General features: G+C 41.8%; 1 protein-coding gene across 1 annotated transcript in view; it reads left to right on the top strand.

Annotated features, from left to right (window-relative positions):
- The first annotated feature begins 782 nt into the window (after nucleotides 1-782).
- Nucleotides 783-22252, top strand: part of unc5db (unc-5 netrin receptor Db) — a 175945-nt gene continuing 154475 nt past the window's right edge. The window contains exons 1-3 of the mRNA XM_062417029.1: nucleotides 783-889; nucleotides 2003-2067; nucleotides 15921-16220. Coding sequence (XP_062273013.1) covers nucleotides 783-889; nucleotides 2003-2067; nucleotides 15921-16220 — 472 coding nt within the window. The remainder of the gene's footprint in view (nucleotides 890-2002; nucleotides 2068-15920; nucleotides 16221-22252) is intronic.

Raw genomic sequence — 22252 nt, 5'->3', positions numbered from 1 at the left:
TAAGGCCAGGCAGCCTGCCAGGAAATAAATAAATAACACCTTTTTATTTCTTGATGGAAAAACAATCCTGTCATACTACTATCAATATTTAAAGCAATATTTTGTTGGCAAGGTTTTAAAAGCGTCCCTTGATTAAAGCAAGAGTGCAATAAAATCTAGACAGAGGTTTATTTGCTGTAAGTGTGTAGCAGGCTGGCTTGCAGCAGCAGCCATCTCATATTAATGTATCACAACTTGGATTCATCTTGCAGCAGACAGTTGACTGAAGAACTTTTTCAAATAAAGTCTCAGGCATTAGTTGAAACTATGTTAGCCTTCGTGTTCGTCACAGCAGGTGCTGCTGATTGCTCTGTGCCCATACAGAGCGGAGGCAAAGCAGATGAGTGGATCTAATTGTGGCTCCGCTGTGCTGTATGTGAGTAAGCCAGCCTATAACACTGACTCCTGGCAATATTAATATCCCAGCACCTCCATTTATTTATTTAGTTCATCTCTTATTATATTCCTCAGGCCAAGACCTTATTGCTCACCCCCCCCACCCCACCTTCCCCGCCAGCCAAATGTGACTAGTGGCTGGCAGCCGTGCAACAATATGGCCTTGACACATTGACGCCAGGGCTGTTGATAAGGCAGGTTTCGTCTGTGCGCTGAGGACACAGCCATCTGCAGATTTCAGGTGCTGCTATCCATCTCAAGGTGAGAGATGAACCTCTCCGCTGCCAAGTCAAGGTCAAGCTGATTGGTTGACAGAGGAGGATGCGAGCTGTTACGAAAAGGAGGCGATGCTCCTTGTTTCTAGCCTGCCGGCCAGTTTCGCAGTCCAGCTGGACTTCGCAGAGCTGTCTGCTGGGACTCTGTGTGCCGTAATCAGCTGCACTGTCTCCTCCAGGTACATGATTGATGCAATTAGTCACAGAGGGAAAATATCTAGTAAAATTCCCACTGGGATGTGAGACTGCACTGAGGATTAGTTTCTTGAATTTAGCTGTGATTTTATGGCCTGAAAAACTCCATGTTCCACAGTTGCAAATGAAACATTTGATGCACAAAACATATCCTGTCCACCCAAAAAAAGATAGGTAGTGAATTCTTCCCTGAGATAAACACCTACTGTGCCCTGCCGTTGTGGTTTGAAACATAATTTGCAGTTTCAGTTTTTAAGGAGAGAGAGAGAGAGAGAGAGAGAGAGAGAGCCAAGCGCATGATGTCACTCGGCTTATTTGACGAGTTAATTGAAAGCTGCACTCTGTCCTCGGCTAGATTAAGTGCTGCAAATGACGAGTTACTGTCAGTGAACAGGACAAATGCACCAGTCGTTCACTTAACTGGAAAATCAGTCATCAGAGTTGCAAAGGAAATTGTTCCATCTCAAGACCGCCGTTCACATAATTCTGTCATGTGCTCCATTTGCTTAATTTGATTCACATGTGACTAATTCACTATAATGCAAAAAAACAGCCTGCAGTTATCTTCCGTTCACTCGGTGAGCATTCAATATCAAATTGGGAATAAATGATTAGATATCGTCATTTTTCTGTGGAGAGTTGGGAGGATGTAGAGTTTGTGCTGTAAACATTGAGCAAAGCACAACATTTACATAACATCATCTGTAAAAGTGGAGGTAAATTAAAAAAAAAAAAAAAAAGTCAAGATGTTGTATTTACCTGCCTACAGGAATTGCTTTTTTTCGTTCTCTTGTTACCTTGAGTGCTTCTGAAGTCAATTTAGTATATGGTCCCCCAAGAGCAGGTATAAGGAGCCTCCGGCAAATGTATAGAGCGCTCTGTGGAGAGCCGGTGCAACTGACAGACTTCCGATAGGCAGACGGCATAGAAACCCATTACAGCCGTCACTCTGGCACTGGCAAAATCCATTATATGATCACCAAGATCAATCCATAAGGTAGCTTTTTTTGATGTCTGCATTTGAAGCAGCCAACGGTGATGGATGATTTTAGCCTCGGGTTCTCAGGAACCTGTTTGAAATTCTACCTTTCTCACAGATTGGCCAGTCAATATGTTCTCAGAAGCCGAAGCTCCATATCAGTGGGTCTAGATGGAGGTGCGGGTACAGCTACCGCAATACTGGAAGTAGAGATATGTAAACCGTGGATGCTGCTTCCCTCAGGTTCAAGAGGTGGAGAACTCATTACGGTTCACCACTGCGTTCCTCAACAGACAACAGACTGTCCTTTCGTTGAACAACTCCATTACACATAGCACTCTGAACATAAACATATTTTCTTTCCTGGAATGTATTGACATGACATGATAGATTGCCAATGAAAAGCTGCCATTCATCAAACCCGTACAAGACTATATTGCTGTAGGGAAAAAGAACACTGACAATATTTCTCAGCATGCTCATTGGAGTCAGCACGGGTCATTAGTTTTCCAAAATATCCACGACACTTTCGCAAGTCCCATTCTATTTTTAGCTTAATGCATTTTTACTGCGGTATAAGCTAATTCACATACATCTCTAGTAATGTAATTGAGCAGTGATGTACTACGTGTTGACTCCTCTGATTTAATGAGCTGTCACACTCCTTACAGATACACAGAGGAGCCGTCTTGCTTCTCGATAGAAAAGCTTCAAATCAGACATGGCCATTAGTTCAGTCTCTGACATTATCCGATGACTTCACATTGTTCAACAACCTAGGAAGAAACCTTTCAAAAATCATTGTCTGGAGTAACTGCAGGAAATTGTTCATTGGAGATAACTAAGAATTCAAGCGAGCACTGCCTGACTGTTCTAATGGCTTTTCGCAAGAATTGCTGTGCACCATAATCATTAACATTGAAATATCCCCAATCACAGAGTGTGGAAAACCTATCAGCCACCGGAGTCGACCCCGGTTCTCCTGCGACGTGCATTGCTATGCAGCAAACAACTGGTGTGGCTCTCACTGCACTCTGTCTAATGACCCTACACAAATGAGCTAATGGGGATCCAGCACGATACCTCTGTCCTACCTCCCGGCTTCATCGTCCATGGCTAATAGACATAAGCCTAATGACCACCTAAATGAGCAAAATAGAATCCGGACATGTGTATATGCTTAGACAGAGTAGTGGGGTTGGTATGGATTTTCACACAAGATGACATGGACCATAGACAAATGGGTGCCAGGCGATACTACCGATTGGTCTGTGCAGTTTGGTTAGCCTGTCAAGCATCCCTTTGACACAATACCAATCCCATTTTGATTATCTCCACCCCAGCGCCACGATAAGGCCTATCTTGATGTTGTATTTCTCACTAGATAGCAGCTTTTCCCCACATGTTTCCAGCAGAACCATCCCCTTTGTGTTGCGCACTGAACCAAAGCCTGTTGCTATATTCAGTTTGCAGAGCTGGTCAGCCACAATCTCTAAAGCAATAGCAGTTATTTGTATTTGTTTGTGGTCCCTGTCCCATTTTCTGGCACAGTGAACCAGAACTGAACCAATATGGTCCACTGCCAGGTGCCACCCAATGTTTTCTTTTACTTGAGTGTAATTCGATATAGTGCTATTCATCAGGGTTCATTCTTTCTCAGATCAGTGGGATCTATGGGAGGTTTCTTCTTCACCTTATTTCATACTTCGGGAAGCCAAGGGTGGCAAATGAGGATAATGTACAATACTGCAAGAAGAATTTGTTACACGCGGCTTATCAAGACCACCTCAGACAGGGTGAGACGCTGTGATAGAAATAATAATCACACCTCAGTTTGACTGGAGAACCGTCAAACGTATTGTTTTTCACTGGTTCACCTAAAAGGTTATTATTAGCTGGATGTTAACATTTTGTACACTTCCAATTTAAACACACCCACATGCAGATCCATCCTTATATATAGCCAGTGCAGTGGTAATCATATTAAAGAAACATTTGAGTTGCACCATCTTTTATCCATAATTACAATCATTAAGCACTTTTGATACGATGCACGCACACAGAGAGAAGAAGAAACGAGAGAAGCAGACAAACAAAATCAGTCCTCTTTCTGCACTTTGGCGCGCAATTAGCATATGATAATTAGTTATGGACAATTGGCCTCCTGGATGGTTTCATTAAAAAGTATCACACTGGGACCTCATTAGCGCGCTAATATAAGAGGAACTGTTAGACCTGGTTTGCTCTGGTGGATGTATCTCGTTTAAACCTGAGCAGTGTGATCAAGGCCTGAGACGTTTGAAGTCTCGCAGAAGAGGTGTCAAGTGGTGCATTTGATTTGTTCCCGTCTTAACTTCTTCCTTTTTTGGAGCTTTTATGAATACCTGAGCGTTATGCAAAGTGTTTACAGAATGTTTATCATGCGCTCAGTATCCCCAGGCGTGTAATTATTCACAAGGAATTGATTGATTGTGACCACCTTGATAAGCAGAGCCAGGAGAAGACAACAACACCCGAAAAGAGAAAAAAAAAATGGTGTTAATTTGAAAGAAGTCAAACATAATGCCTCCAAATCCCCCTGCTGCTTTTAGCAACTTTCTTTGACAGGAAAGGTTACTGTCGCCCGTTGCCAGCGAAGGGGGATGTGAAGGGGGGGGGGGGGGGGAGGAGTCTCCCTGGATCTTATCAGAGCAGCCCATCCTGTACGGCGTTCCACTTCCCTGCCCTCTTCTCCCCTGGATCTCTACTGAGCCTCTGACAGCTCCAGGTTGTTTCACAATAAACCAGAGGAAGGCTGTATAGGAGCCATACTGCGAGGATAAAGAGCAAGGGCCACAGTCTATCTGCTTTTCATGAACTCATCTCTTCCAGCCCTTGGAGGGGAAGTAAGGGCATTATCAGGAGACTCCATTCTTCAGATCACAAAGCAGATTCGAGCTTCCTTCCTTTCCTCGCTTGCCAAACAAATGCTTCATGTAGATGAACTCTGCTCATCTTTCCCAGACCCCTCCTCCCGTCTCTCACCACCTCCTTCCGAGTTTGAGCGGGGGAGAGTTACAAATAAAGTCGAGTAGTGAGATGGAGACAGTGTTGGCAGGACTTCCTAACAAGATTTGTTTCATAACAGGGAAGGGAGTTGAGCTGCGAGATGAATTATTGATATGAACTCGACGCTGACCTGCCACAGATCAGGGCGCAAAAGTTCAGTGCTGCAAATCCCTGACAGCACTCATTATAAGACCGAGGCAGCTGCAACAATATGTCCCTCAGTACCTTTGTTGCCGTCCTCAAGGAATAGCTCTTCAAATGTTATTGGGTGCCAGATGGTAAAACCACAGTGTGACAACAGGTGTCAAAAGCTAAAGCCGCTAGAAAACAGTGAATTCTGTAGTGCAAATTGCTCCTCAAAAGCTGAACCTGAATGTATAATCGCACTTGTGGAGGTGATTTCCTCTGAGATTTAAGCTACTTGAAGAAGCAGCACGGTGTTCTGCAAAATCCTCAAGTATCTATCTCCAAAGAGGAAACTGCATAGTAGAGGGAAAAAAAGTCTTGTTTTTCTCAATTCTTTTACTTTTTCTTCACCGAAGCACATATCACCTGCTGCTTCAGAGTTTTGCATGGATTCCATCAACCTTGGCCCCTGTGGTGAGTGCTGAGAGTGTTTAACTGGGAACGTAGCACCTCTAACTAATAATCACATTCTCTGTGATGAAACGGCAACAGCCGCATGGAGAGTGTCATTATTCAAACTAATACAGTGGGAGCCTACTCGGTAATAATAACCTGAAGCCCTGCCAAGATCTGACAGAGCAGAGCAGCAGAAGACAATGGCATCTATCATATTAATTTCAGATAATTGTCTATACTTATTAAGTCACCAGGACCGGGATCGCGGCTGGCTGAATCTAATTGTCTACCTTAATTACCATTGGATATGCTTTGTGCAGCCGAGCTGGACATGATATAGCAGGGAATGCAGAGGAGAGGGTATTTGGGAAGCCAAGCTCAAGGCAACAGTGACAGAAAGTGCAACACAGCCATTCATAACAGCAAGTGCTGCACATGGAGTAAAAGCGGTTGCCAGAGCTGAGCTTAATGAAAGTCATGAATAAAATTCATACACTCACAGTGAGGGATGCTATAGTGTAAATACAACAACAACAAAAAAACCATACAATAGGAGTTGTGTCAAAACACAATGTTTGTGATCTTCACAAACCTTAAAATGTGAATTTGAATCGCTACTTTAATGTTTACACCTTCACACATTCTCAGTTTAATGCTTTGATTGGCTTTGTCTTTATGCTGCATTGCAATTTTTAGAGGTCGTTTCTGTTGTAGGAACTGCTGACATAAGGACAGCTTTTTTCACACAGAAATATGGTCCCTTGTTAAAAGTTAATTCAAGCTTTTTACAAATTGATTTGATTTCTCAGATCTGTATGCAAAAAAAGGAGCACTCCCACATCTTTATCCGAAAAACGGAGCATGTGTCAGTGGGCAATTATCTTATCTTAGCATAGAGCCAGACTAGCTGTTTCCACCCTTCTTCCAGTCTTCATGCTAAGCTAAGGTACTTGCCCACTGGCTCAAGCTCCATATTTAGACATGAGAGTGGTATCGATCCTCTCATCAAACTCTCTGCCAGAAAGTGGATTAGTGGATTTTGCATTTATTCCTTTGATTGCTAAAATGCTCAAACTCTCAGGAGTTGGCTGCTACATCCACTACCAAAAACTGTGAGATGTGGTTGAAAGCCGCAGGAAAAGAACAGTAAGAGGGACCTTAGGTTAGGATTATTGAGTTAAATTATTTGAATGAAAAAAGAAAACAAAGGAAATCAGTAAAACTGATTACCCAAATTGTGTAAACATCCATTACAATATCATTTCTTAGTGTGGTTATTGTGCATACACCATTTTCCTGTGCAAAGACACATTATTGGCAACACATGCCCTCGCTTTCAGTTGTACATCAAAATGTAGGGGTCTACATAATCTGGCAACACTACTTGTGTTTCTTGCCCAATGGGTAACTTTGTTATAATGATATTCTCATGTTCCCAGAGCCCAGAAATTATATTAATGACTGCAATATTATACACAAAACCACACAAATGAGACCCAAATTGCACAAAACCAGAATTACCCTTTAAACCGCCTATTGTTATTAGCTATTAAGGAAGGTATTATGGGTATAGTACCATATATAAGTGATTTTAAACCACTAACTACCTTAGGACTCATGTCGAATACAGTTTTAATTCATTTCTGGTTCTTTTGAAGTATCCTTTGCACTGTCTTTCTCTTGAAAAAGCATATTTCGAAACAAGGATTTTGATTTCTTACCCCACAGATTTACTTGGCAGTCAAACATGCACCCCTATTAACCTGCCTTCCTGTGGCTCCCGATGGATGGGGTGAGGGGGGGGTTAGTTGCCGAGGAATGTGAAGGCATCAAGATAATTAAAGTTTCATTCACAGGCAACATGCAACCTTCTCATGAGCAGACTTTGAAAACCTCTAAGCGCTGCACTGTGATAGTCCAAATGGGCTTTTCTTGTTTCCTAAAATCCTCCTGCTCTCAGGTGCTTTTGACGAGATTTGTGCAGATGTGCCGGGGTGTACAGCACTCACATCTTTGCTCTGTCTTCGTGACTTCTTTGCTTCAAGGCATTTCAGAATTTGGATCTTTTTGGGCAGTTTTTTTTTTTCTTACCACACAATTGGCTTTCTAAACTTTAGGATTCTTTGAAATAGTATCACAGCTCACTTCAGATATGATCCATGTATTATACCACAGAACTTAAAGGCTCTCTAAAACTGCCTGGCTTCTAACACAGAGTCCTGAGGTATGATTCTTCTGTGCACTGAAAAAAGAAATCAGATTTTGATTTCTTTAAAAGTAACATTTATTCCATAGAGTGCTTTTCGCGAAAGGTTGCTGCACCATAATGACATTACTTTGACTGTATCATGTTGATTAATCAGCAACAGATTTGACACTTTCTTGCCACTGAACTGGACCAATACACCAAATCTCAGATGACAGTCTCAAATTATCATACAGATTGAAGTAATTTCCGGTGTGTGATTCCTCTGATTTCCACTACTTCAACTGGAGGTAGGAGGTCTGGCTACCTTGAATAGCTGATGATCAGCTGAAAGATTCAGACCTGCTAGAAGAGAAACCCAGCAGGCTGCTGGACTTCAGCTTGAATGGATCTTTCAGTTGTGAGGGTGATATGGGCAGCTGTAGTTATGCAAGGATCACTGGTGGTCACTGACCAGATGTTCGGACATTAGAAGCAATGAATACCTAATGAGGCCAGCAATCACCTCATCCTTAATATTACAGGGGAGAAAATGAGTTTTTGTGATTGTTATTTAAGTTCCAAGACTGTGACGATATACAAATTATTTCTAGTTGATTGCCCTTCTGTCTGACAGTTCAACCCATCATGATGAATAGAGAAATCTATTAACATATTATTGCAAAAGCTTTTAGTTTCAGTGCAAAAATGCATTCTATGTATTCTATGTTTGACAGAGAATATCCAATCGTTTTGTACATGGCAAGTCTTATCCAGTAGGGATTACGTCCATATTGGATGTTTCTGAACCTAATGATTCGAACCTAATGATGCAGTGCTACATTCAGTGCCAGCGTTCAGTACTAATGCAGGGAATGGTGTGCCCTGTATGTACTTGGGCAGTGATGTGGATGCCAGTGTGGTAAATGGATATGAAGCATGGCAGACGTTCGTGAGACTACATTTTGTGTCCTACCGAACATCCACAAAATCATTTGTGCCTCAATGAACAATAATCACACTTTTTCCCCAATTCAGTTGCCATATCTTGCCCGTTATTTATTTGGCAAAGCTGAACTTTCTCTTACCTTAACCACATGATAGTTGCCCTGTGCAGAGATTGTAGAAAGTGACATTTTTTGTCATTGGACATAACCTGGGTTTTTGCACAATCATCCAATAGCCATGTTCTTGTTTGGGTATAAGGTTGGTCTTGCATATGTGAGGTCCTGTTGCACCTAACCGTAATCCTAACCCCTAACCCTAACAGGAGCCCACTGGTTCCCATACGTACTATCCTAAGCCTAGACCCTAACCCAAAGTACTCACCAATCTCCTACTGTCTAGATCCATCATTTTTCTAACAAAAATGTTAAAAAGTATTTTTTTTCTGATGTCCTTTCACCATGCTCACATTACCCTCACATCTAAAAACAAATATGTTTGTGGTTTTGCATTCCCTAGTGTATTTTGTCTCATATTTTGAGGCTTCTTCTTCTTCTCTATAACTGGTCAGAAGTGCTCCTATTGTCTTTCAATAAATGACCTGTTTTTGTGTGCTTGTATTAAGCGTGGACTGTGAGCTCTGTTACATATCTCTCATGAGGTATCCATACTCATTGTTCTCAATCCCAGGGCTTTGGTTTGTAAACAGAATGTGGCACAGCAACGGTACAATAGCAGCTAGAGAAAAAGCAACTCTAGCAAAGGAAATAATACATGGACATTCCCATGACATGACAGCTACAGATATACGATATCTGCAGACATTTGTTCCACAGTGAGATCTGAATAGAAAAATGGTGTAATATATGACATCTGCTATTTAGCTGAGGCTTTTATACAAGTTCTAAAAGCACATGGTGAAAGCGTCTACATTTTTAGTGTGCTGCTCCCTGAGGAAACTGAACCTATAACCCCAGAAATGTCTCTATCCATTTCACTACAGGGCCTTGCCGTTGTGCGAACATATTCCAGTTAATTGAATCTGATACCGAGTCTATCGTCATGTACAGTAAAGTCACTTTAGCTAACCTTGACATGAAAACCATTGCTTGGGATTTCTCCCAGTGGAATTAATGTGCTTCTGGCCGTCCTTTTGTCCCTGCAGTGATGATATAATGAAGAATGAGATGGTGACAATATTTTGACATTCATCTGTGTGGCTGTAATCAGGGCTGAATCAATATCTCATCTGTTATCGTTTCATTCAACGCCCTCTCCACAGAGGGTCGGCCTCCGTTGCAACATCAGTCTTTCATCAAAGCGTCGGGGCTCCCAAGATCTCTATCCGCTGAATCCTGAGCAGACAGAGATGCCCTTGATGACAAAAAAAAGGCAAAATTACAGCTATGAATCACTTATGTACGAACTGGAATTGGGGTGTTGGACCAGCCAGGTTAAATTTTAAGCCGTTGAGTCACCATGACAGCCTCCTCCCTCTCTTTTCCTCCCTCTTATTCTTTTTTACTCTGATGACCATCCAGCTCTGCGGCAGCTCTGCTCCCCAAAGACCACGGGGAGGCCAAGTCGGAGGCGGCAATTAAACGGCCATGCTTGGTTTATTTATTTTCTGCGGAGATTACAGCAGGCGTCCTTCAGATTTTCCTGTCCTCTGTGCTGACTCCCCCGACAGTAATTCAGATGATGCGTGTAAAATATTCCCCTCGACCCCTTTCCCCCAACCATCTTTAAAACGGGACCAGTCATGCAGCTGCTACATGTCGACTTACTTTGCATAGTCTGAACAAGCAGCAGAAGGGGTATTTTCCAATACACAGGGAGCTATTGGACATGATTTACGTAATGTCTTCCCAAAAAAGCCAAACGACAAAAGCCCTGACTTCATTCAGAACACTTTGGAGATTAAGTGCTCTCCATTTCGGTGCCATCTTCATTCCCACTTGTCATGTATTGTTGAACGGAGGGAGGGCTCTCGTGCCCTCAATGTAGTATAGCTTTTGGCTTGCTTCGTGGTATTATTTACTCATAGTTAATTCCTACTTCTGTGAGAAATGTTTCCATGCCAGCGTTGGTCTGTATATTCTTCCCAAATATTCCCAGGGTATGAACAAAGGATAGTGATGAAACAAGACATATTCAATGAAAGATCTTTCCTTGTAACAGCACATTACAACCATGAAGACATTGTACCAGATATAAATACACAAGGACTGGTGGGGGTGTAACAAGCTTCTGTCAGCCAATTCATGTCACTCCTCTTGGCTAGATTTTCGTTCTTAAAACGATGTCCTGACTCTCTTACATGTGCACATAATTAATCCTTCTTTCTCAATGCTGGGACCTCTTGCCCGAAGGTAACTCTGGTGTTTTTTTAATCCTCACAAACCCAGACATTTCACTCTTGACACCCGTGACAGTTTTTTCTTTTACATATTCTTCTCAAACAGGAAACAGACAACTGTCTCCTCTGCACTATTTTAGGGTCTATTGCTAATGCTGCTAATCTCCCTCTTAGATGGGATATGAGCATATTTGTCTTTTTTTCCGAGTTGAAGTGCTGATCTGGGATCAGTGTGGCCTTTCAAGTTATGAATGAATCACTCGGGGGACTTAGTGAGTCAGCACTTTAAGTTTGAGACACTTAATGCTTCATTTAGTGAGAAGTCTTAGCAGTGTAGTGACCACTGTTCTCATTTATCAGATTAACATATGCATAAAACAGCCAGATATCTCATTTATATGCTTTACAAATACCAGTCTAACATATAACCTAACCACCTGCTGAGCCTATATCTCACTGTGATTTAAAAATGCTTTGAAAGGTGTTTACTCATGAATCCACATTAAATGGCCCATTGCCTTGCTGTTATGTTAATGGTGAGAGTGATCATAATAATAGCTTCGATATTTGAAATGGCGGTTTGCCGTTTGGGACACCACAAGTGGCTAGCTAATTAGACAAGCGTCTTCTTAGCACCTCGTTTTGTACCTTTGACAAAGTTAGATAGGAATGTGTCAAGTGGAAATGAAATGGAGAATTGCTCATTAAAAGTGAACCCAGTCAAAGGGAACGTAACTACAACATAACTAATTCACTTGAGGACATAATGGAGGACTTAATCATGCAGCCATACCAACATGCGTATTCACGTAGGTGTTTTTTTTTTTTTTTTTTTATCAGCCCTGCTTTAACTGTAGGGTTAGACAAGTGGATAATACTCTTCTGCTGCATTTGCCCAAAAAAGGTTTGAGCAAACACTGACATTAACTCTTCTTTAAACCTATCTGTGCAGATTTAATACGTGGCGAGAAGAGAGAAAGGAACATGAAGGGGAACAGAGCACATTTAATTACTCTAAGCTTCCATGTGGTGTAATAGCTGCATGCTGTTCAAACAACTAGCAGAGCCTCTTCAGCCTCCCCACAATGAAAGCTGCTGATGCTGCAGCTTTGCCCCCATCTTATAGTGTCTGCCCTCAATCTCTCTCTTGATCAGGAACTTCAGAGAAAACTTGCAAAGTTATGCATTTTTTTTTAGAGCCTACAGCAGGAGAGGATAGCCCAGGATATGCCAAGTAAATCTGACAGTAAATGACCAGGATGGAAAAAAGCCAGGAAGCTTGCATTAATCTGGATGGTAGCCTGGCTTTGCAGTTTGATTGAATCAAGTAAATTGGACAGCAAGTTTTTCCCCATTTCTTCTATTATATTTACAACACTACTTATAATTCTGTTTGTGATACAGCAGAGGAGATTAATTATACCGGAGTAGTGGAACTTCCTTTCAGGAAATAAGTACATTTTTTCCTTGCACTCAAGATTAATATGGTGATGTGGTATTACTGGCAGTGAGCTCCTCATTTCAAGCGAACAGATACGAATGGTAAGACAAGCCTTCTCCACTCTCCTCAACAGATAACTGTAAAGCCTCATTTAAGACGTTCGACCTTGAGAAGCCTTTGCTGATTTACCGTGGTCAAGAACATTCTAGGAGCCTTTCAAAGTCAATTGAGTTTCCACTGAAGAGTTAGGCGAGTCCTGCTCCCAGCTCAATCTCCAAGGCTATTTTTATCCATCCGACTGACAGATCAAGTAGCACTGATCAGCACACCTGCTTCTCTGTGCTGAGGGGGAGAGGGAGCAAAAACTGGAGCTCATACATCAATGTGTCACCAGCCAGGACTGTCCAACGGGGCACTTGGGAGCAAACTCCCCCTGCTATGTCGTGACCGGAGACCCACTCAAAGTCCCCCATCCAAACTGGACTGGCCTCAATGCCACTTACAAAATAAACTTCTTAGATCTAGGAATTTGAAGGTGGGCGATGTGCTGGCTGCTAGCTTGACCAGATGGATATTTCATAGGCAGAGTTTGAGAAGAAAATGAACAAAACAAGGCACCCCTGGAGGCCGACGTAGTTTACACATATCAAGCTTTTCCACATCCTTGCCCCACAAACCTGTGTAGAGTGTTTTCTATCATCCCTGTTGAGATTTCCACCCTCTGCCCTCAGTCCTTCAGTTTGCTGGTAGTGCAGAATGCTCGAGAGTTTTCTGACATGCAGTATTTACATTGCATGTGTCTTCCTCGAAGGAGCGAGAGCAGCGGCCTTTTATAGTACGGCAAACATTTCAAGCAAGCTGTGATAGCCACTGAAACACAAGACTTTTAGGCAGTCGCTGTTGGCCTCAGCAGCCATTTCAGAAAAGTGATATGACAGTGGCAGTGTACAGGTCTGACAGATGGAGGACCTTTGAGTCCATCCCCTGCTGGGCAGGTGAAGCCTTCTAATTAGGACAGCAGCACAGAGGCAGCGTTCGTAGACCTCCAGAGGCCTTGTCACACCACGGCTGAGTGCTGATGGTACAAATGTTACAGCAGACTGGGCAGGATGGAGCAACAAGGGCTTTCAAAGGGTTGCTTGTTACATTTGAGTGCAAGAGTACAACGTCCTAGTCCTGGATGCACTATTTTAGTGCCTGAGGCTCAAAACCTTAATTAGATCATACAACACATTTTTAAATTGGCAGTAATTTGTCAGCCTTGACGCTACGATGTTTTACTAATGTTACTGACATGTTTTTTTTTCTCCTTTCTTTGCTATGTGCTCGGCTCTGTGTCATCATCCACCGATTCGTCAATTAGGTGAGTAAGCCCTCCTTAATAGTGTTGTTCGTGTTACATTTCACTACAGCTGAAGTTTGGGTTGTGCAAAGAAATGAAATGTTTTTCTTTATATTTAAGATCAAAGTTCTCAAAGTTATGGCATCATCACAAAGAAAGAAAATTCTCAGATATTTGGGATTTTGCGTTATTTTAGCTCAGAGCTCCAACCAACAGAATGAGAAACTGTTCAAATCACATTTCAGAAAAAAAACAGCAGATTTACCTCATCTTTATTCTGTCAAACACGCACGGTGTGATGTTACTTTGATTGCCAAAGGCACCCTGTGGGCGATATTCCGCTGTGGAGACCTCTGACTTGTCGAAACACAACAGCTAAGTAAAAATCACTGCCAAACCATCTGCGGCTCTCCAGTCTAATGCTCCACCCTCCCAACTCCCCCCTCACTCACTTCCCTCTCCATTCCCTTGTTGACATGGAGTTATTTGATCACGGGAGTGCACATCAGAAGCAATGCATAGATTCCACCATTAAAGCGGTAACTGTCTCTTTCCTGTCCGTATTCCCTCGCGTTGAGCTGAGGTCACACTATCGCCTCTCAGCTGACCTGTTATACTTCCTCCAATAAAGCTTGGAGTGGACAGTTCTAAAAACTCCCCACGGTAACCGTCTCCACCCTCTCCTTCTCCTCCTCCTGCTGCTCTGTTGTTGTTGTTGTTGTTGTTCTCTGTGATGTATTGGCCTAATAATCAGCGCCATCAAACCAACCAAGAATATATAGCGATACAGTTGGTGGTGCCTTGGGAGAATCTGCTTTATAGTGGTGAGTACATTACATATTATCGAAAGAGTAGACAACATCTACCTTGAGGCTTATTGGTTTGAGACAGACTTGAGGGACTTATAAATCTGCTGGTGCAATATTCTTCAGCTCTAAGAGAATTTTCGCATGGTTGACAATAGTATATTGACACCTGATCTTAAATTTAGAGTGTCCAATCTACTGTGTGTCTAGTCTACTCATGATATAATCTCTACCTGAGAATATTGGTGCTTTCAGAAAACTGCACACTGTTTTTTAGTGAAAGAAAATGCTGGTGCTTGTGGGGTTGCAGAGTGTGTGTAATCGGTTGAGAGTATACTGTACCAAGTAGCTAAACTGTCACCGCTAACACTGGCACAGATTTCTGATTACTCTGAGAGAACAGAACAGCATATTGGCCTTTTACTGCATTGAGGATTTGGCTCATAGAGACGGTTTGATGAATGTCTTGACACATCTGTGACCATTATTTTAGAACACTCCAGAAAAAATCAATAGTGTTTGCTCCGGCTGCCTGAGGCAATGATATCCATGAATGCTTTATTTACCTCTTTATGCGTGAAGATTTGAAGCACTATTCAGTGTTGACTAATGAATGAACTGCCCTGCCAAACACTCCAGCTATGGTGCACAAGAGTATCTAATCGCCTCCAAATGTCACTCCCATTCATATTCCATTCACCCTCCACCTCATCAATAATAGGTAAGGAGTGAGCTCAGTAGAGACGCAGTTGGAAGAATGTGTGTCCCTATGCCCCTGTGAGAGCCCATGAAGGCCTGGAGGCGAGGATGGTCGCTAGTTTTCTCCTCCTGTTTCTCCGAGTTAATGAGGCAGATGTCAGTTAGGCCAAAGGAGCTCCTCCTCGGTGCATTGAGTTTAGAACCAAATCAGGGCCCACCTCTATAATTGGCACCTGATGTGTCGGATGAGCTCGGTACACTGACATTCATTACACTTAATAATGCACTCTAGGCTCCATGCACTGCTCTCTAACCAGCTGTCTGCTCACAACCCTAATGCCATTAGGCTTCAAAGCCGGGGTGTCAAGCATTGCTTTTGACACAAGTCCTCTACGGTGGAGATGCATGCAAGCGCAAGCTATTTGTCCGCCAGGTTGTCTGGCCCGCTCTGCCGTCCATCACTGCACTGATCTAGAGAAAGCCATTTTCAGCTGAAGAGTGATTTCCTCAGCCTCATGTAGATACACCTAGGGTACAGGCTGCATTTTCAGAAGAATGTATGATTATGGCTGGCTGTCATGTAGGCAGCATCAAGACAGCCTTATCTGGCTGAACCTCGCTGTCATCAGGTGTGCTGCTAGTGAGCCATGCTGTCTCCTGCTGCCAATCAGAGCCCAGTGGACTGATGTCCCTGCCAGGGTGCCGTCGCATATGCCGAACCCCGAACACTCTGCTGGCATACTGGACCAGCCTGTCCTCTCCAATCAGGCTTGAGTTCCCCAGTATTGCTGCGTGTGCAGGAAGTGTGTCCGGGGAGAGCAAAGCTCCTTCAGCTCAAGGATCACAGGCCCTGCTCTCCTGGAAAAAAACACAACCGTCTCTGATTCTGCCCCTTCCACACTTTCCTGACAGCATGCAGTCGAGGGAGAGTGTGTTAATAGTGTTACTTGTCACTCTTTATTTTTCTCCTAACTACTATGCATGAAACATATAGTAGCTTGCTTAATTATTGAAGGTATAGTTAATGAAAGTAAGTAATATAAAAAGCAAGAATTGATTATTTAGTATTGCTTGTACTTTATCTAGTGTATCTAAACTGAAAGAGTAGAATTGCACAGACCTCCGGGTTTGCATTTTGAGGCTTAATGGATGCTCCCTCTAACTAAGCCTGCAAGTGTAGCCTAATAGAGTGATGGTACATCGAGACAGATACACAAAGCCACTTACTGTAAATTGAGGAGCCGGCTGAACGGATTAAGAGAAGCAGGAATGCACCCTGTTGCGCCTCACAGAGGAGTTGAGAGGGGGCAAGAACTAGTAACACCTTAACCAGCGCCAGTCTTCTTCTAGCTTTTTATGAGCCTACAAAATAAATGCACTAAGCCAGGCTGGGGCTTTCAGCGGAGATAAAGGACTGCCATGCAATCGATCTTGCCAGCTTGAGCATCTTTGTTGTATTACACATCAATAGATTACAAATGACTATACTGCAAAGCAAAAAATAAGTAAATGGTTCAAATTACACTTGTTAAACACAAGTTTAAAAAAAAAAAAAAAAGAGACGCCTACTTGCTCTTACTTATAACGACAACGTCAATAACAGCTCATTTGGTGCCAGAAGCAAGAAACAACCTGCCTCTTTGTATCTGTATGTCTGAAGGCAGCGTGAGGCGGCTCTGCAGCTGCATGGGCTGAAACTTTTGACTGTCTGGTGAGTCTGACCAGACACTGATTCATTGTCATCCAAATCACTTACCATGACCCACTGTATGAGCACTCGGGATGGCATAAGGGAAGGATTTACAAAACAGGTGTTTGGCTCTATGTGTGTGTGTGCGTGTGTTTGTGAATATCCATGTTGTGCAAGGAGTGTGTGATATGATAATATTAGATTGTGAATGATTCAAAGATTATGGATCATGAACCTGCTTGAAAAAAAATCATGATAGGATATTTTTGCCATATCGCCCACCACTAATTAATGCTATTGAAGTTAACTGTACTTGTAACAGGATAGAGTTCATACATAGCAAACTGAAATCCATCTAACACAGGTAGGCCAGTCAAGATATTGTCTAAATTTGCTACAAGACAAAGTAAAATGCAAAATGGGAGGGAAAAAGCTAACAATTAAGTTAAGGCTTGGGGTCAGCAGAAACAACTGTAGCCACAACAGTGACATATCAGCATTCATATTTGAACTTGTGTGTTTAGGCACATGACAAATTGAAGTCCAATATTCACTCTCCTTTATTCAGTCTCCATCAACTCTTTAAAGACATGGTGCTATTTAACTGCTAAATGCTTCCCTACGTTCACCAGGTAGTTGACTGACTTTGTAGAGCCGTGGGCCACGAAACCAAAACAATACAAAAAAAACATGCTAAAAGACATCATTAAGTTTAGCGGAACTGCAGAGTTGGGTGATAATTCATTTTTTAGTATACCTATTTATTAGTTCCAATGTTGATTACTGTACTTTTAAATCCACGACATTTTTGCAATCAAAAACATGTGTTATGCCTTTTTTGGCATGGAAACAACTCTTTTTGTGGTGGCATTTTACACACTAATCGACATAGCTAGGGTCTGTATGGCCACTTTGTTAATATTCAGATGATGCACACTGTGTGGATTTTCTTACTAACTCACTAAATGTGAAGGTAGATGGCTATGAAAAGGATCGTAACTGATGGCGTATTGTTAACTCAGCAGAATACAAAGGCCCTGCTTTTCCAAGCGAGACGAGCAAAGTGAAATTAGAAGAGATCTAATGGTATTCAATGATATTCATTTTGCCTTTCCACAATGGAGCTTTATGTGTTTCAGCCTACAAGAGTACCAAATGAATGCAAGACTATAATCATTCTCGTTTTTTTTTGGGATTGCGCGACAATGGCGTACAATCACACAGCAGCATTTTTGTTTGATCATCAACAAGTATTTAGGTTATTTCATGGACAAAACCTGACAGAGGAGGATTCATTTCAATGTGTGCTTTTCAGAGAGAAAATTCTTCACATTACACTGATGTATAATGTATTTATTCATTAGCGGGGGAGCGTGTTAAATGAGAGTTGAGCGTCTTGTGGCGGTAGGATCGTGGAGAGAAAGAAATCGGATGCATTTTGTCTATGATATTGAACGGCGCAATAAAGACTGTCAGCGAATTCTGGGCAAAGTGGAGCAACTGAGACAAAAGGAGAGATGAGAGGCGTAGATAATGACTGGTGTTGTTTTATTCATCTGCGAGGATGAATGCTGACCAGTGTTTGTTTGTGTTGAACTCATTGTGTTTGCAGTCAGAACTGTGAATCTGTGAGTGTGTAATTAATTCCCTTCTGACTGCCAGCCAGCATTGGCTTCTGACGTACGGGGAGGAAAATCGAGTGTGGTTTGTGCTGTCAACACAACACTGAGCACAACAGTTGTTTAGGTGACTCCCTGGCCCCTTTGGAAAAAGACCAGATGAAGAGAACAGTTCAGACTTTCATCTAAAATATGCATTTTTATATGAGGAAAAAATACGTTTTGCTTCTCTTTGCGACCACTTCAGTTTTTATATTCACTTTCTCTCTCTGAAGACAATTATCAAATGTCACTATATTTATATGATACATAAAAATTAAATTGTGTAACAAACCCCTTGATGTTTAATATCTTATGTTCCAAATTCTAAAAACTGGAGCTAAATATCAAATCCAAGGATTCTGATTCAATACTGGTGTCCTTGCAGAGAAGGAACATCCCAGGTTGGTTTCGGAGGGAAGAAACTTATCATGAAAGAGCAGACAGAGAGAAACATCCTCACATGTTGTGCTTGATCTTGTATTCAATAAAATATGATGCACACCTGTTCGTTTCCCCCCGCTGCTTTAACCAGCTCTGCGCTGTACAGCATAGAACATTGTAGATGGGGTGAGTTGTTTTCTCGGGGCTTCCTATTCGTTCTAGTCTATCATGAATGTGTCTTCCTTTTTTTGTTTCTTCAGTTGAATGTTTGAGCTTCACTGTACAGGATGATGTATGTGCCGATTTTGACACTAGAAGGCTGTTTTCACATTCATTGCTCGATTGAGAAAGTTGTGATATCACATCTAGTTTGGAAGCAATCGTGGAGACAACTTGTATCCAGCAGTTGAACTTTTGAAATGATTTTTTTATATTCATATATTCTGGATTTTTTAGTGTGGGAGAAAGAGTGGATGTTATAATTTTTAGTGAGGTAACTGAGCTTTTTGTTGGTGTTTAGAGCATCTCAGACACAAATGATTGTATTTTTTCATGTCTTACAACATGTCTTGATGGGGTCTTTAACTTTTGGTGTGTTTTTAGCCACATTTGTTGCGGGGCTGTAGAGATGGCAATGGTGGTCTGCAGTTTTGGTCCAGACTGCAATATCTCAACAACTCTAATCAGATTTCTAATTCAAATTGGTTTGCAGTGTTTGGATGGATTGCTATGAAAGGTCTCTGGGGACGTTGAAGGTTCCCGGAGAATTGTTACTATAACGTACACTGGGGCCTCAAATATATATATTTGATTTAAATTTTGTTTATGACCAGATAACATGGATGTATTACAAGAGTTGGATAAGGCGCCACTGCTCAGTCTTGCATCCAAATGTTTCCCGGTGGCCATTTGCGGTATTTCATTTTTGGTCCGATATCCAGCTCTTGTAATACATCCATGCCAAATAAGCTGAAAAGTTAATGACATTTCCATTAACTTAATCTGTACTTAATGTTTCAATCTAATTTGCAGAAAATGTAAGCTTGCCAAACAAGCTAAAATAAACATTTCAAACCTGCTAAACATCAGCATCTTAGCATGCTAATGTTAGCATTTAGCTGCACTTGTTTACCCCTTATTTTCTTTATATCATTATTAGTTAACAACATGAATTGAAATTGGTCTTTCACGCTCCTGTGAAACATTTAAATCCTAAATGAGCAAATATATTGTCTGTAAACTGTTTTATGGTTACAAGAAACAAACACTGCTGTCAGTAGGATGCAGTTTGCAGACAGCAATGCCTGCCTTGCTACCAAGAGACATTATCATTATTATTATTTCCATGACAACAACAGGTCACTTTTTCCAGAAAATGTAAATGTAATTAATTTTCCGTGTTTCTATACCCAGCGCTGTCGTCTGCCTGATGAGGACGGTCCCCACAGGAAATGCATTTCACACTGTGGCAGCACCAACTGAGCTTTGCCGGCAATAAAATGATGAACTGGGTAGTTAGTAGGAGCAGTGATCACTGCCATTACTGAGCAGACAATAAAGAAACGCTACAGCAAAACTTATGAACAGGAGATCCAAGCAAAGAGTTGTTACAACACTGGACCCACTCTCTGATTGACTGTTAATCTCCAGGCTGAACAGTGCAAAAACTCCACACTGGTGTCTGAAAGACTAATAAAGACATCAAATTAATCAGTTAAAAAAACAGCCCTTTTCCCCCTAGATGATTAATTAAAAATCATTATTCTAAATTCAAACAGGTAGAATAAAGGTGGAGTAGGTAAATCTCAGCCAACACTGATTTTTGGTAATGCCTGTCATATCCGGGTCATTTAAATGTTAACTCTGGCACAAACCAATATAATATTTGTAAATGTTTCCGTATCCTGTATAGAGATACACAATGTCCCTTTAGCACCAACAATGTCACCAAAATTTAACAATGACCCATGAAAACTACATATGGCATATTTTGGTTTATTTCCCGTTCTTTTCATTAAACATTTAGATGCTCTGTATTTTAACGGCGCGTCCGCATAAGGCCGGGCAGCCTAGATGAAACAGCCGTGCCCTCTGTGTACTTTTGCCCTCTGTTAAACTTGGCAATGAGCAGCACTTTCAAGTCTGCCGAATGTGGGTCACACAGCGCTCCGCTTGTGGCCTCTGTGGTCTCGCTCTGCATAAATAACAGCACATCAGTAGCTACTTCAAACAAGCTCCACGGGGCTGAGACAAGACTCACTGTGCCAAACGTCGGTGTAGACTTTCTCGTTTCTTCAGTTCCGTCGACCAAAGGCTAGTTTTTGGACACTCGCAGAATCGCTAAGTTGTTGATATTGGCCCAAGCTTTGTCTGGTTGAGATGTAGAAATCTTTAATTAAATCTGTAACAGTTAGAGAGGACACCGCTGCTCTAATTGCATCTACATCAACTCTTAATACTTATTTAGGTTATATAGGTACGGTATGTTTTTTTAAATCCAGTCCGTGAAACATACAGAATTCCTGGTTTGACAGCTTTAACTCTGTCAGACCAGAAACCTGTCTTTTCTTCATACCTTATCTGTCTCCATAGCCTTTCAGCAGCTTCTCTATGGAAGATAATGAGGCTCCCAGTGGAGAGGTTATGTTGAATAAGTGGGATCCTCTGGCTCTTGTTAAGTGTCAGTGAAATGGAGTAAAACCTTTGGCAAAGCTATCCACAGCAACATGAGGCGAGCATATTTTTATTAAGGTCTTTTAAAGGCCTGTCTTGAGAACATCTTTGTCTGTCATGGTAGAGAAAACTTATTCTCCTCTTAAACTGATTTAAGACAGTTTTTCAACACCAATTGTTCATCACAGCACGCCTGCCAATCTCCATGACATTAAGTAGTAAGCTGACCTGGCGTGAAGGTCAATGATGACAAATGGAAGAAAAAAGATGGACATTGTGCAGAGGAAGTTCAGGTATAGAAGCTTTGAAGCACTAAAAACAAAAGATTATGATGCAGAATCACAGTCATATTTAATACTTATGTGCAGCACAGTAAAGACAATTGCATTTTCCATAGCAACAGGGACAGTGGTGATTTGTTCTCTTCAAAACACATCGGCTAAATGTGGACTGCAGTGGCATGATGCGGAAATCTGCTCGCCCCAATATTATATTTGCAAATTAACAGCCACAGCTGTTTGAGATTTACTGAAGCGAATGAGTTCTCAGATTAATG

Source organism: Scomber scombrus, chromosome 4 (assembly GCF_963691925.1).
Source record: "Scomber scombrus chromosome 4, fScoSco1.1, whole genome shotgun sequence".
NCBI classification, from domain to species: Eukaryota; Metazoa; Chordata; class Actinopteri; order Scombriformes; family Scombridae; genus Scomber; species Scomber scombrus.
The sequence above is the reverse complement of the archived record's forward strand: the minus strand, read 5'-3'. Positions and strand labels throughout refer to the sequence as shown.